Below are 15,886 nucleotides of genomic sequence, written 5' to 3' on the forward strand. Positions count from 1 at the left end.
GAGCGTAAAATGACGCATGATGAAGTCAGGCATGTGACCCGGCATCATCGTGCATTCACGCGATATTTCGGTTGGCGGGTGCTCGTTGGAGTCGGCAGCGCGACCGCCGACAATTAAAAGGCCTATGAAGGCCATTGACAAGTTGATTAAAAAAAATTTTTCGCTGCCTATCCAACCTTACGGTGGGATGAGGTTTGCAAAAGCAAATAAAAATAAAGCAAAAACTTTATTTTTTCATTAATACCATGCCCCTGCTCATGCGACAGAGTCACATGAGGGAACATGTTTCATAACATTTATGAAGCCTTTAATTTTTTTTTGAAATCAGTTCACCTCCCTGAGGCAGCTCTGTGCCTCAGGGAGATTATGTAGCGCTCTCTTGCATGCATGCGTGAAGATTATGCTCGCCCAGCTCACACTCCTCCTCCTGCCGCACAGGCAGTGCTCAGTGCTGCCGCTCGTGTTTCATGCTGGGCGGGCCTCAATTGGCCTGCCAGCATGAAATCGCCTTCCATCCCCGATCGCGGGCGATGGTCAGCTTCCTGACCCGCCCGACAAGGGCAAAATTCTGCCCATGTCAGAAATAAGACAGCACATATTAGGCAGAATCCGAACTTCAACTAGATGGGGGTGTGGATTCGAGTGAATGGGGGTATTAAATCCTTCATCTTCCTCCCCACTTGCGGGTGTTACCTGCACAGTTTGCAGGTGAGCCGGGCTTCCCCTTGGAGCTTTTGAGTAAGTCATTGTATATGTAAATAGGTAATTCATTCCTGTTTTAACTCAGCAGTCTGGCTTTGACAGCCAGTGCATGTATTTCCTCAGCTACAGTATGTACGCAACTCACCAAGATCAACCAAGGCAGTGCACTGCGGAGAGAGCATCTTCAGTGAAACTGACAGTCTACTTTGGTCATTGAAACTGAAGCATTCTCACCATGGCCAGGTGAGAGGTGGCTGCTTACAGCACTTCTGATCTGTTCTTACTGCTTAACAGGTGATTTCCAATTTCTTGGAAGTCAGTTCACCTATACTGCACTTTACTCACGTTGCACTGCACTTCCCTGCTGTCACCTTTCACTGTGGCATGGGAGCAGCTTATGCAGCTCTACCTTGGACCTCTGATAAGGAACTAGAGGTGCAGCAACACCATCAACAGCAACTGCCTTCTCCTCATGCACATGCCCCTCCACAGAGCTGAGGATATGGACACTGAGAGCCAGTTGGAAGGAGGCAACACAAGGTCTACAGAATCACAGAATTTTAACAGCACAGGAGGCCATTCGGCATTGTGTCTGCACCGGCTCGCTAAATGAGCATTATGCCCTAGTGCCATTGCCCTGCCTTTTCCCCGTACCTCTGCACATTGTTTCTATTCAAATAATCATTTAATGCCCTCTTGAATGCCTCGATTTGACCTGCCTCCACCACACTTCCAGGCAGTGTGTCCAGACCCATACCACTTGTTGTGTGAAAAAGTTTTTTCTCACGTCACATTTGCTTCTTTTGCAAATCATTTTAAGTCTGTGCCCTCTCGTTCTTGATCCTTTTATGAGTGTCTAGCTCCCTCATGATTTTGAACATCTTTATCAAATCTCCTCTTAGCCTTCTTCTCTCCAAGGAGAACAGACCCAACCTCTCCAATCTATCCTCATAGCTGATGTTTCTCATCCCTGGAACTATTCTTGTAAACCTCTTCTGCATTTTCTCCAATGTGTTCGCATCCTTCCTATAATATGGTGCCCAGAACTGTACACAGTACTCCAGCTGAGGTCTAACGAGTGTCTTATATAAATTCAGCATAACTTCCCTGCTCTTGTACTCTATGCCCTTAATAATAAAGCCCAGGATACTATATTTTTTATTAACTGCTCTCTCTACCTGTCTTCCCACCTTCAATGATCTATGCACATATACACCCAGGTCTTTCTGCTCCTGCACCCAATTCAAAATTTCACTGCTTATTTTATATTGTCTGTCCATGTTCTTCCTATTAAAATGCATCACCTCACACTTTGCTGCATTGAACTTCATCTGCCACCTATCTGCCCCACGCCGCCAACTTGTCTATGTTCTCTTGAAGTTCCACACCGTCTTCCTCGCAGTTCACATCACTCCTAAGCTTCGTACCATTCGCAAACTTTGAAATTGTCCCCTGCACACCAAGATCCACATCATTAATATATATCAGGAAAAGTTGTAAGGATAAACCCAGCAATTACAGACCAGTCAGTTTAACTTCAATGGTGGGCAGGATTCTGGAAACAATTATTCGGGATAGATTTAGTAGTCACATGGAAAAATATGGATTGATAAGGAAGAGCCAGCATGGATTTCTAAGGGGAAATCGTGTTTAACTAACTTGCTGGAGTTTTTTGAAGAGCTGACAGAAAAGGTCGATGAGGGTAATGCTGTTGATGTGGTATACATGGACTTACAGGAAAAGGATCAACTCTCTTGAAAGGTCTGAGCATAATGCTTCAGGAGATTCAGGCATTTACTGCAATTAGAGCACCTGCCCATTATTGCTATCCTCTGTCTCCTGCTGCTTATCCAATTTCCAATAATTTGCCTTCAATTTCATGACCTTCAACTTTAGATAACAGTCCCATATGAGGAACCTTATCAAATGCCTTCTGGAAGTTCATATAAATAATGTCCATAGGCATTTCCCTGTCCACTACTTCAGTCTGCTCTTCAAAAAATTCAATCAGGATTGTCAGGCATGACCTACCATTACAAATCCGCACTGACTCTCTCTGATCAGCTGAAAATTTTCAAGACATTCAGTCACACTATCCTTAATTCTAGATTAGTAATTTCCTAGGTTAACTGGTCTATAATTCCATGGTTTCCCCTTCATATTTCTTAAATAGTAGAGTGACATGCACAATTTTCCAATCTAAAGGAATGTTTACCGAACCAAGAGGACTTTGAAAAATTATAGTTAGGGCACCTGCAATGTTGTACCTTCTTCCTTAAAGCCTGGGGTGGAAACTATCTAGTCCTGAGGATTTGTCATTCCTTCATGCCATTGCTTTCCTCATCAATGTCATTTTGTTGAGTTTCAGTCCCTGATTCAATATTAGTTTCCTTGCGTTGTAATTACCGATGCAATGTAATTATTCAACATATTCGCCATTTCCTTATTTTCATTTGCAATATCACCGTTATCAGTTTTCAAGGGATCTGCATTGTTCCTGTCCCCCTCGTTTTACTAATATAGTTGTAATTTTTTGTGTTGATTTTTGACATCCCTTGCAAGTTTCCTTTCATATTCTTTTGTAACCATTGCAATCCATTTTGTCGCATTTGTTGTTCCTGGTATCTCTCCCAGTTGCCAGGGTTTCTACTAGCCTCTGCATTTTTGTATTGCATTTTCCTTTAGTTTTATGTTATTCGTTGCCCCTTTATGTTGTCCAGGGCTCTCTTTTTTCTATGGCAAGTTGGGTCCTTGCCTCTTAGGAGTATAAACTGGCTCTGTATCACATTGAATTCTTCTTTGAACACATACCATGGATCTTTGGTATTTTACTCATTAACAGATTTGCCCAGCTTACTGTGGACAGTTTCTGTCTTATCTCACTGGAGTCAGCCTTTCATAAATCTAGAACCATATTCCTGTTTCGCCTTTCATAAATCCAGAACCATATTCCTGTTTCGCCTTTCATAAATCTAGAACCATATTCCTGTTTCCCCTTTCAAACACTACATTGAACTCCATCATATTATGGTGGCTAATGGATGAAAGTTCACATACTATTAGGCACATACTAAATCTGTCTCGTTACTAAACCTAATATAGCATCGCCCCTTTTGTTGGTTCTAGGTCAGGTTTCTGCAGAAAGCTACCCTGAAAACACTGCAGAAATCCCGCACCCTTTAATGTATCAATCGGTCTGCTCCACCGGGAGAGGAGCGTTTATTGAACAGTTTTGAAGTGCAGGAGGATTTTGTCCGTCGCCACTTGCCGTAGTTCGAGCCGCAAGGGGTTGTGGGAGGGGGAAATTCGCGTGAGCGGCCAGAGATTCCGGCTCGTGGCGGCCGTGACCGTTACAGGAGAGCACGAGGACCTGGGGGAGGGAGAGCCAGAGCCAGAGCGAGGACCCAGGACTCAGTGGGGGGGAGCAGGGAGAGAGAGCACGAGGAAGGCAGAGCGCACGCGCTAGGACCCGGGAGGGGGAGCGAAGCAGCGGGATGTCCCGGCTCATTGTGAAGAACCTGCCGAGCGGGGTAAGTCCTGGAGGGCGAGGGAGACCCGGCCCGGTGTTGTTCATGTTCAACTCCCTCAGTTCACACTTACTCATCTTAAGTGAGTCCCAAACCTGAACAAAACGCAACGTGGTCTTAGCCCCACTGTCAGCAATTGAATATACCGGGCACTGGCCAGAGTTAAACCTGTTCGCTTATCATGTTGTGGCATCCCCCTAGCTCACTGCGTTGCAGGAACAAGTGTGTGTTCCTGTTGTTCACCCAGTGCAGCCACAGCCTCATTTTAACCCAGCAATGTGGGCAGCCCAGTCCGGCTCCTGGTGATCCACCCAACTCGGGTCTGCAACTTGCCCAATGAGTCACTGTGAGCAACACTTTAGATTTTTATGGCACAGCTCATTTGCTCTAAACATGCTGCCATCCCTATTCAAGCTAATTTTGTGTGTATATAAATGCTGGCCCAGTCAGCGAAGCCGACATCCCATGAATGAATGTTAAAAAATTCGAGCACTGAATTATTTTTCAGAGCTGTTGCTGAACACCTAAACCAATCTGCTTTTCTAGAGTGAAGCTTTTGTAGACTTAAGGGCAGGATTCCTTTGATACCCTGGTTCCAAAAAGCTACTCAAGTATGGTTTCCTGTATTACCAATAACATAATTGTCCAATCATTATTTGTAATCTGGATGAACAGAATAATGTCTGAGATTGTTGCTGAGCAAAACATGTTGCCTATTTAAGTGCTGGTTTCTGTGTAGAATAATCTCTGACTGGAGTATCAGCATGCAAAGGTATGTCCTAGTTTGATCTGTGGTTGTTTAAGTGTTACTTTTTCATTTCCCAGATGAAAGATGAACGTTTTAAAACTCTGTTTGGTGCCTTTGGAACATTAACAGACTGCATACTGAAGTTCACAAAGGATGGAAAATTTCGAAAATTTGGATTTGTTGGCTTCAAAACAGAAGAGGAAGCACAAGCTGCTTTAAAACACTTCAATAAGAGCTACATAGACACTTCTAGAATTGCTGTAAGTGTTGTGCGGTATTGATTTATTTTAAAGCATATATTATTTTGCAAAATGAGTTACTAGTTGTCATAATGTTGTTGGTTTGATACCTCCTGAGACCTCTCAATCCTTGATGAAGGTGTTTATGATGCAGTATTGCTGAAGATATCAGTACACTTTTGAAAGTAGAAGTTCACAAATTAATACAAATTGTACCTTTTGTGATGTAATCCTGATGAATAAGAGCAAAGTGACAGCAGACTTCAACAATTTTTCTCCAGTTTTGTAATATTTTTTGAATTTCTAAAGGGGGAGGCGATAGCGTAGTGGTATTGTCGCTGGACTAGTAATCCAGAGACCCAGGGTAATGCTCTGGGGACCTGGGTTTGAATCCCGCCATGGCAGATGGTGGAGTTTGAATTCAATAAAAATCTGGAATTAAAAGTATAAAAATCTGGAATTAAAAGTATAATGATGACCATGAAACCATTGCTGATTGTTGTAAAAACCCACCTGGTTCACTAATGACCTGGTCTGGCCTACTCTTAAATGTCCTCGGAAATGGGCTAGCAAGCCGCCAAGTTGTATCAAACTGCTACAAAGTCTCAAAAAATGAATGAAACCAGACGGACCACCTGGCATCGACCTAGGCACTGGGAACGACAATGGCAAACTCAGCTCTGTCGATCCTGCAAAGTCCTCCTTACTAACATTTGGGAGCTTCTGCCAAAGTTGGGAGAGCTGGCTCACAGACTAGGCAAACAACAGCCTGACATAGTCATCCTCACAGAATCATATCTTACAGATAATGTCCCAGACACCACCATCACCATCCCTGGGTATGTTCTGTGTGTCCAGCAGGACAGACCCAGCAGAGGTGGCGGCACAGTGGCATACAGTCTGGAGGGAGTTGCTTTGGGATCATCAACATCAACAACATCCGGATCCCATGAAGTCTCATGGCATCAGGTCAAACATGGGCAAGGAAACCTCCTGATTGCCACGTATCGCCCTCCCTCAGCTGATGAATCAGTACTCCTCCATGTTGAACACTACTTGGAGGAAGCACTGAGGGTGGCAAGGGCACAGAATGTACTCTGGGTGGGGGCTTCAATGTCCATCACCAAGAGTGGCTCGGTAACTACTTGGAGGAAGCACTGAGAGTGGCAAGGGCACAGAATGTACTCTGGGTGGGGGCTTCAATGTCCATCACCAAGAGTGGCTCGGTAGCACCACTACTGACTGAGCTGGCCCGGCCCCAAAGGGCGTAGCTGCTAGACTCGGTCTGCGGCAGGTGGTAAGGGAACCGACAAGAGGGAAAAACATACTTGACCTCATCCTCAACAACCTGCCTACCGCAGGTGCATCTGTCCATGGCAGTATCGGTAGGAGTGACCGTGGCACAGTCGTGGAGATGAACTCCTGCCTTCATATTGAGGATATCTTCCATCATGTTATGTGGCACTACCACTGTGCTAAATGGGATAGATTTCAAGCAGATTTAGCAACCCAAGACTAGGCATCCACGAGGTGCTGTGGGCCATCAGCAGCAGCAGAATTGTACTCGAATGCAATCTGTAACCTCATGGCCCGGCATATCCTCCACTCTACCATTACCATCAAGTCAGGGGATCAACCCTCGTTCAATGAAGATTGCAGGAGGGCATGCCAGGAGTAGCACCAGGCACACCTAAAAATGAGGTGTCAAACTGATGGCGCTATAACACAGGATTACTTGCGTGCCAAACAGCATAGCAGCAAGTGATAGAGCTAAGCGATCCCACAACCAATGGATCAGATCTTAGTTCTGCAGTCCTTCCACATGCAGTTGTGCATGGTGGTTGACAATTAAACAACTCACTGGAGTCGGAGGCTCCACAAATATCCCCATCCTCAATGATGGGGGTGCCCAGCACGCCAGTGCAAAAGATAAGGCTGAAGCATTTGCTACAATCTTCAGCCAGAAGTGCCGAGTGGATGATCCATCTCTGCCCCTCCGGAGGTCCCCAGCATCACAGATGCCAGCATTCAGCCAATTCGATTCACTCCATGTGAGATGAAGAAACGCCTTAAGGCACTGGATAGTGCAAAGGCTATGGGACCTGACAATAACCCAGCAATAGTACTGAAGACTTGTGCTCCAGAACTTACTGTGCCCCTAGCCAAGCTGTTCTAGTGTAACACTGGCACCTACCTGGCTATGTGGAAAATTGCCCAAATATGTCCTGTACACAAAAAGCAAGACAAATCCAACCTGGCCAATTACCGCTCCATCAGTCTACTCTCAGAAGGGATCATCAACAGTGCTATCATGCAGTACTTGCTTAGCAATAACGTGCTTAATGACGCCCAGTTTGGGTTCCGCCAGGTCCACTCAGCTCCTGACCTCATTATAGCCTTGGTTCAAACATGACAAAAGAACTGACCTCCAGAGGTGAGAGTGACTGCCCTTGACATCGAGGCAGCATTTGACTAAGCGTGGCATCAAGCAGCCCTAGCAAAACTGGAGTCAATGGGAATCAGGGGGAAAACTCCCCACTGGTTGGAGTCACACCTAGCACAAAGGAAGGTGGTTGTGACTTTGGAGGTCAGGATTCTCAGCTCCAGGACATCACTGCGGGAGTTCTTTCAGGGTAATGCCCTAGGCCCAACCATCTTCAGCTGCTTCATCAATGACCTTTCTTTCATCATAATGTCAGAAGTGGGGATGCCCGCTCACTCATGATTGTGCAATGTTCAGCATTCATGACTCCTCAGATACTGAAACAGTCCATTTCCAAATACACCAAGACCTGGACAATATCCAGGCTTGGGCTGACAAGTGGCAAGTAACTTTCGAGCCACACAAATGCCAGGCAGTGACATTCTCCAACAAGAGAGAATCTAACCACCGTCCCTTGGTATTCAATGGCATTACAATCACTGAATCCCCCACTATCAACATCCTGGGGGTTGCCATTGCCCAGAAACTGGACTGGACTAGCCGTATAAATACTGTGGCTACAAAAGCAGGTCAGAGGCTAGGAATTCTGTGACGAGTAACTCACCTCCTGACTCCCCAAAGCCTGTCCACCAACTACAAAGCACAAATCAGGAGTGTGATGGAATACTCCCCACTTGCCTGGATGAGTGCAGCTCCCACAACACTCAAGAAACTTGGACATCATCAAGGACAAAGCAGCTCACTTGACTGGCACCACTTACACAAACATTCACTCCCTCCACAACCAACGAACAGTAGCAGCAGCGTGTACCATCTACAAAATGCACTGCAGGAATTCACCAAGGCTCCCTTGACAGCAGCTTCCAAATCCACGACCACTACCATCTAGAAGGACAAGGGCAGCAGATAGATGGGAACACCACCTGGAAGTTCCCTTCCAAGTCACTCACCATCCTGACTTGGAATTGTATCGCCATTCCTTCATTGTCGCTGGATCAACATCCTGGAACTCCCATCCTAACAGCACTGTGGTGTACCTACACCTTATGGACTGCAGCGGTTCAAGAAGGCAGCTCGGTTGGGGTTTGCATCATTTGCACCTTTCTCAAGGACAGCTGGGGATGAGCAATGAATGCTGGCCCAGCCAGCGAAGCCCACATTCCGTGAATGAATAAAAGAAATACTTACTATTTTGCAGTTCATGCATTGTTGACGTACTTTCCTTAAATTCGTTTAGGGACTGAGAGAGGATTATTTGTTTACCATTGAATCGTTTTCATGTTTTAAAACACTACATTTTTTTTCAAGTTTTTTGTTGATCCCCTTCATCTATAATAACATTCGTGCAGTAACATGCATTGATGCAGCATTGTGGCAACATTGGTGCACTTTGTCCGTAGTTATAGACCGCCTGATTTAGCTGAAAAAATTTACTCTTTTAAAAGGGGTGCCACCCTCAATGCCGTACACCGTTGTATGCTGGATATTTGGCTGTGTTTATCTGCTCGGCTTGAATTATGAATAAAGAAGCCAGTCAAACTGTTTACTAATAGACATTGCATCTGATTAAAAACAATGAAACACTTAACATGTAACTAATCATTGCCACAATCTATTTAGGATAATCGTAGCTTCACTAAGCCTGTCAAACCCCCTTCCTGATGATCAATGATGGGGCTTTGTATTTGTATTAATGTAGCTGCCTACCCACTTTTTAATAATTAGTTTTTACAGAGCAGCTTAATATCAAAAGTATTAAATTAACCAGTACAACATCTAAGTTTTGGATGTGAATCATTGTTGAAAAACGAGGGGAGGTGAGCCAAAGTTTGGTCAAATCATAAAATTTTAAAGGTGGGGGAAACCTGATTAAAAGAGACTGCAGACAGAGTAAGCTGAGGCTGTGGAGGGAACTAAAGAGGGCAACAATGATTTTGACAAAAGCAAAATACTGCAATGCTGGATACCTGATATAGAACAAAAAATGCTGGAAAAACTCAGCAGGTTAGGCAGCACCTGTGGAGAGAAACAGTTAATGTTTCAGGTCGATGAACTTTCATCAGAACTGAAGAGAAATGGAAATGCAAGAGATTTTAAGCCAGTGGAAGGCGGGGGAGGGGCCAGGAAGAACAAAGGAGAAGGCCTGTGGTGGGGTGGAAGCCAGGGGACATTAAATAACAAGATTTTTGCATTCCTACTGCAATGATTTTGAAATCAGTGCATTGAAGGGCAGGCAGCCATTGTAGATCAGCAAGGACAGGTTGGTTGGATGACCAAGAATTTGTGGAGTACGAGGCAAAGAAGCAATTTGCATAAATTGAAGCATTTCCAGTTGTGGCTCTGGTTGGGATGAGAAACCACAGGAGATGTGTGGCTGTTTTGAGCAGATAGGTGTGGAACTACATGAGCAGTTTGATGAAGATGGGCACTGTAAAAGCAGGCAGTGGAGGAGGCTGGAATGGTTAACCATGTTGAATTGTACCGAGGGACTGATGAGAGCAAAGACTGACGGCATGCTGCAGTCGCAATCATGAAGGATGTCATGGGTAACTTTGACCACTTGCTTATACCTTGTAATTTACATTGTTGCTTAAGGAAACTGTTGGTGTCTGCACTTAAACCTGTCACCACCTTAGTTGAGTTAATCTTTCAGAGATGCACTCTGCATTGAAGTGCAAAAGTTCAGTTTTCTCCATTGTGGTAGATTTTAATTAATTTGGGATGGGTTGCGCATAGGAGTGGGGGGAGGTGGGGGTGGGGAGGGGGGTGGTGGGGGGTGTGGGGCCTGGTATTCTTAGTGCCCAAGATCTCCAAGAGTTCTTATTTCAGCTTTCATTCTCAGTGCCTGTTACTGCTGCTTTTGGAATGGCTGGGTTTGATTTTAATTCTGGTTTATTACATGATCGAACAAAGAAAAAAACCCACTGGAAATTTTGAAGATCCTTAGCTAGAGCTTCTCTAATGGTCCAGTGAGTTTACCTTCACTAATAAATCCAGCAAGGCATCCAGAAACTGCTTTAGCCAAAGTGTGTGGAACTTCCTACCACATGGAGTAGTTGAGAATTGTATAAATGCACAAGGGTAAGTTGGATAAGTTCGTGAGGGAGAAATGAATAGAGGTACATACTGATGGGGTTAGATAGGAGGCTAGTAGAGCATTAGTGCTAGCATGGACCAAGTAGGCTGAATAGGCTGTTTCTGTGCTTCTGTTTATTTGTATTGTATTTTCAATGGCCTATATTAGTATGATAGAGTTTGCTGCATAGTGTTTTAGTGAAAAATGCACTGTAAATATCCAAAGGGGTATTGCAAGAGTAGGGTGATATCACTGGTTAGAAAAGGTAGATGTTTGGTGATGCACCTTGCTGTCACCATTACCTCTGCAAACTTGTTTTGAATTGTCTTGGTTGGGGAGAGATTTCCCAGAATTCTCTTTCCCTTGAATTGATCTGACATTTTAAAAAATCTGTTTTTGCTTCTCCCTGGAGATCGCATGGCTGATGTTGGGTGAGGCATATTGAAAGCCCCTAAGGCTTATTTGCAACATGATTGAATGCATGGGATAGACTGGATGGTCCAGCTGGTAGCGAAGCCTAGTTGTACATTTTTGTTCTATCTTTTATTTTTATAGAAAAAAGTTAGTCTCACCTTAAATTACTTGGAATGATGCTACAAGAGCTTTAAATTTCTTTGCCAATGTGGAAACCTACAAGTAATGTTGACTTCCGTGACTTCAAATTGACCTAAGCCATTCATTGCTGACTGAAACAGAACCCTCCTAGCTTCTATGTGAACTCCCCCCCACCCCCACCCCCACCCCCACCACTCCACTTCCCTTCTTAAAGCAAATGCCAAGTACAGCTGGTTGTTTTTCAGATTGGATGAATGTATACAGTGGGTTCCCCAGGTGTCAGCACTTGCACCACTGCACTTCTTGATATATATTAACGACCTGGATTTGGGTGTAAAGGGTGCAATTTCAAAATTTGCAGGTGACACAACTTTGAAGAATTGTGCGGAGGATAGTGATACAATTCAAGAGGACCTAAGTGAGCTGCTTGAATAGATGGACATGTCGCAGCTGAAATTTAAAACAGAGAAGTGTGAAGTGATGGATTTTGGGAGAAGAGGCATTATAATTTACAGGGTGCTATTCTAAAGGGAGTGCAGGGGCAGAGAGACATGGGGGGTGTATGTGCACAGATCATTGAAGGTTGCAGGGTAGGTAGAGTAAGTGGTTAAAAAGGCATGGGATCTTGGGCATTATAAATAGAGGCATAGGATACAAAAGCAAGGAAGCCATGATGAATAAAACACTGGTTCAGTCTCAACCAGAGTGTTGTGTCCTATTCTTGATACTGCACTTTAGGAAGGATGTGAAGGCTTTAGCGAGGGTGCAGAGAAAGTTTATGAGACTGGCTCCAGGGATGAGGAACTTCAGCTATGTGGATAGTTTGAGAAGGTTGAATGGAGGTTCGGTAGTGATGTTCAAAATCATGAGGGGTGTAGCCAGATTTGATTGGGAGAAACTGTTCCCATTGGCAGAAGGGTTGACAACCAGAGGAAACCAATTTAAGCTGATAGGCAAAAGAACCAGACGGGACATGAGGAACAACTTTTTTACACATCCAAGTGGTTAGGATCTGGAGTACACCTGCTGAAAGAATGGTGGAGGCATCTTTGAATTGTGGCTTTCAAAAGCAGGTTGGGTAAGCACTTAAATATAAATTTTCAGAGCAGAAGGGAAAAGATTGGGAAGGGGGAACAGCAGAGTCAATCATGCAGACAGTCAGCATGGGCTTGAAGGGCTGAATGTCCACCTGTGCTGCAACCATTCTGTTTGTATAAAAGACAACCATTTCTTTTACAGTATTCTTCATGAATCATTGGAAAATATTAAGAATACATAAATTCTGTTCATTAACTGTCCAGCTTGGTCATGGCTGGTACATTCGGCTGGCTGTCTGGTTATACAAACATGGTGGGGGGAGGAGATACATTATACATTTGTGGAATCTTTTTTGGAACAAATAGATTGGATATGATGTGATATATGAAAAAAATCCTTTGTAACTTCATTGGAAATGTGGCCTCTGCTAAAGTTTCAGACTTGTTGTCAACAGGTGTGAAGGCAATATTTTACTTTTTAAAAATTCATTTACAGAATGTGGGCGTTCGCTGGCTAGGCCAGCATTTATTGCCCATCCCTAATTGCTCTTGAGTAGGTGGTGGTGAGCTGCCTTCTTGAACTGCTGCAGTCCGTGTGTGTAGGTACACCCACAGTGCTGTTAGGGAGGGAGTTCCAGGATTTTGACCCAGCGACAGTGAAGGAACATCGATATATTTCCAGGTCAGGACGATGAGTGGCTTGGAGGGGAACTACCAGGCGGTGGTGTTCCCACGTATCTGCTGCTCTTGTTCTTCTTGATGGTAGCGGTCATGAGTTTGGCAAGTGCTGCCTAAGGAGCCTTGGTGAGTTCCTGCAGTACATCTTGTAGATGGTACACACTGCTGCCACTGTTCATTGGTGGTGGAGGGAGTGAATATTTTGGCTGCTTTGTCCTGGATGGTGTCAAGCTTGTTGAGTGTTTTTGGAGCTGCACTCATCTAGGCAAATGGAGATTATTCCATCACACTTCTGACTTGTGTCTTGTAGATGGTGGACAGGCTTTGGGAGTCAGGAGGTGAGTTACTTGCTGCAGGAATCCTAGCCTCTGACCTGCTGTTGTAGCCACAGTATTTATATGGCTAGTCCAGTTCAGTTTCTGGTCAATGGTAATGCCCAGGATGTTGATAGTGGGGAATTCAGTGATGATAATGGCATTGAATGCCAAGGACTGATAGTTAGATTCTCCCTTGTTGAAGATGGCCATTGACTGGCACAAATATTACTTGATACTGCTCAGTCCAAGCCTGGATATTGTCCAGGTCTTGGTGCATTTGGACATGGATTGCTTCAGTGTCTGAGGAGTTGTGAATGGTGCTAAACATTGTGCAATCATCAGTGAACATCCCCACTCCTGACCTTATGATGGAAGGAAGGTCATTGATGAAGCAGCTGAAGATGTTTGTGCCTAGGATATTCACCTGAGAAACTCCTGCAGTGATGTCCTGGAACTGAGATGACTGACCTCAAACTACCGCGTTCCTTTGTGCTAGGTATGACTCCAGCCAGCGGAGAGTTTCCACCCGATTGCCATTAACTCCAGTTTTCTTAGGACTCCTTGATGCCGCACTCAGTTGAATGCTGCCTTGATGTCAAGGGCAGTCACTGTCGCCTCACTTCTGGAGTTCAGCTCTTTTGTCCATGTTTAAACCACAGCTGTAATAAGGTCAAATATAGAAATTATTGCTGCAACTTTAGATGAACGCTGATAGCTTTAATGTGTATTATAGGTGGAGTTTTGTAAATCATTTGGGGATCCTGATTTGTCCAGACCATGGAGCAAACACTCGCAGAAAAATCTAACTGTGCAACTTCCAGAAAAAGCAAAAGAACAGAAAAGTCAAACGGAACAAAAGAAGGTAAAGATTTTTTTTTACAAGTCTGTAACCCTTTAAGTAAAAACCTAAATTAATATAAAATGAGCACAAGTGACTCTCATAGAATTCAAATTATTACTAAGTTTTTAACAAATTTTAAAGTATTCAAAATATTTGTAAAAATTACTGTATTCTCAAGTACACAACTGCAGTATGCTATGCATCATTTTCAGGATAAAGAAAAGCATATTTGATATATTAAGTTTGTATTGATGCAATAAGAAAAGGCTATTTGAAATTAGTTCACTGGTGATAATGCAAGGCTTATCTCATAGCATATTTAGTTAATTGCTTTAATAGTAATATGCTTCCATTCTTTAGCAAAGTTATTCAGGATTTTGTTTATGATTTCCCCCACACCGTGCAAAGAAGGCGTATCTTTCCAAGGTTTAGTCTTAATACTTTATATTGCTGACTGGTGGGAGAACAGATATGTTTAGGAGAGAGAGCTTGTACAGAAATTCCACTATTAAGAAAAAAAGATTCTTAATCTAAAAACTCTGGGGGGAAAAAACTAAGGGTAGGAGAGATATTTGCTTTTCATAAACCACATCAAAACGACAATTTTTTGTGATTTAGCCCATTAGCTAAATTCCTAATAGCACTTGGGTCTACATTAGTGTCTAGCTATATGATAGTTTTAACTTTTGTTTTATCTTAAAGGGTTATATAATAGGCTAACTGTTTTCCTAAATTCTTAATCAATATAAATTACTTTAACTTTGGAAAAAAATGAAAATGGTGTCCTTTTTTCTTTTAAACCCAGATATTGTGTAAAGTTTTTGAACTATTCACGTTGTGTAATATGTGGTGTACAGCATTCAGAACTATACTGTAGCATCTTTCCAACTATTATAATTTGTTTCTAGTATGAGTAAATGTTCCACTGACCTCTAAATACAAAAGAGCAATACTATCCACATAAGTTATTTTATATGTAGTGTTAAAACATGCATGATAACCATGCATGGTAGCAAAAGTCCTTGTAAATTTGGGGAAAAACAAAGCCCTCTAAGAAGCCTGAGTGCCATTGTTGGCAGACTTGGTTTAATGTGACTTCTTTTATGGAACTAAGTCATTGATAGAATGACTTAAAGGTGGCGAAATGAATATATCATTTATAGGCTAGTTTAAATTTCAGAGTATTCAGAAATTATAATCTAATTACTATTTCCTAAATTTGTTTAGCATCACTTTTGAATTCTGTTGGAGATTGCTCAGTCATATTATGGATCAAAATTGCAATATAATCACTTCTTTTGGCAAGAGTTATAATTCATCTGCTTAATACCTGGTATATTTGCTTCACTTATTAAACTTTCTATGATGCTGGCAATATTAAAAGAAAAATCGGTGTAATATAGCTTGGATCAGATTCCAACTTCCATTAGACATATCTTTTAAACTTGCTACATTTTGGGCTCATAATGTACTAATAGTGTACATTATTTTTGCAAGATAAATGTTGGAAAGTGATTAATGATGTGGGGATGCACCATGAGCTATTGAGAAAAGTCAGAGAGGAGGTAGCAGAAGCTCTACCATTGATTTTTTAAAGCTCGTGTATACAATTTGAGCTGTGAGGAGGTAAGGAAGGAGGGATAAACCAGTGTATATTGACCATAACACCAAAATTGGCATGATGTAAAATTGTAAATAATAAAATTGACTGATGATACAAATG

General features: G+C 43.0%; 1 protein-coding gene across 6 annotated transcripts in view; it reads left to right on the forward strand.

Annotated features, from left to right (window-relative positions):
- Positions 1-567: 567 nt before the first annotated feature.
- rbm19 (RNA binding motif protein 19) overlaps positions 568-15,886 on the forward strand; it is a 285,521-nt gene continuing 270,202 nt past the window's right edge. For 3 of the 6 annotated variants that reach the window (XM_078554051.1, XM_078554052.1, XM_078554053.1), the window contains exons 1-4: positions 572-708; positions 826-945; positions 5,055-5,237; positions 14,056-14,184. In XM_078554051.1, the coding sequence (XP_078410177.1) occupies positions 625-708; positions 826-945; positions 5,055-5,237; positions 14,056-14,184 (516 nt within the window). In that variant the 5' untranslated portion in view covers positions 572-624. Of the gene's footprint in view, positions 709-825; positions 946-3,987; positions 4,233-5,054; positions 5,238-14,055; positions 14,185-15,886 lie in introns of those variants that run through there. The other 3 variants (XM_078554054.1, XM_078554055.1, XM_078554056.1) reach the window with 3 other exon arrangements.

This window comes from Cetorhinus maximus, chromosome 12 (assembly GCF_964194155.1).
Source record: "Cetorhinus maximus chromosome 12, sCetMax3.hap1.1, whole genome shotgun sequence".
In the NCBI taxonomy this organism is placed as follows: Eukaryota; Metazoa; Chordata; class Chondrichthyes; order Lamniformes; family Cetorhinidae; genus Cetorhinus; species Cetorhinus maximus.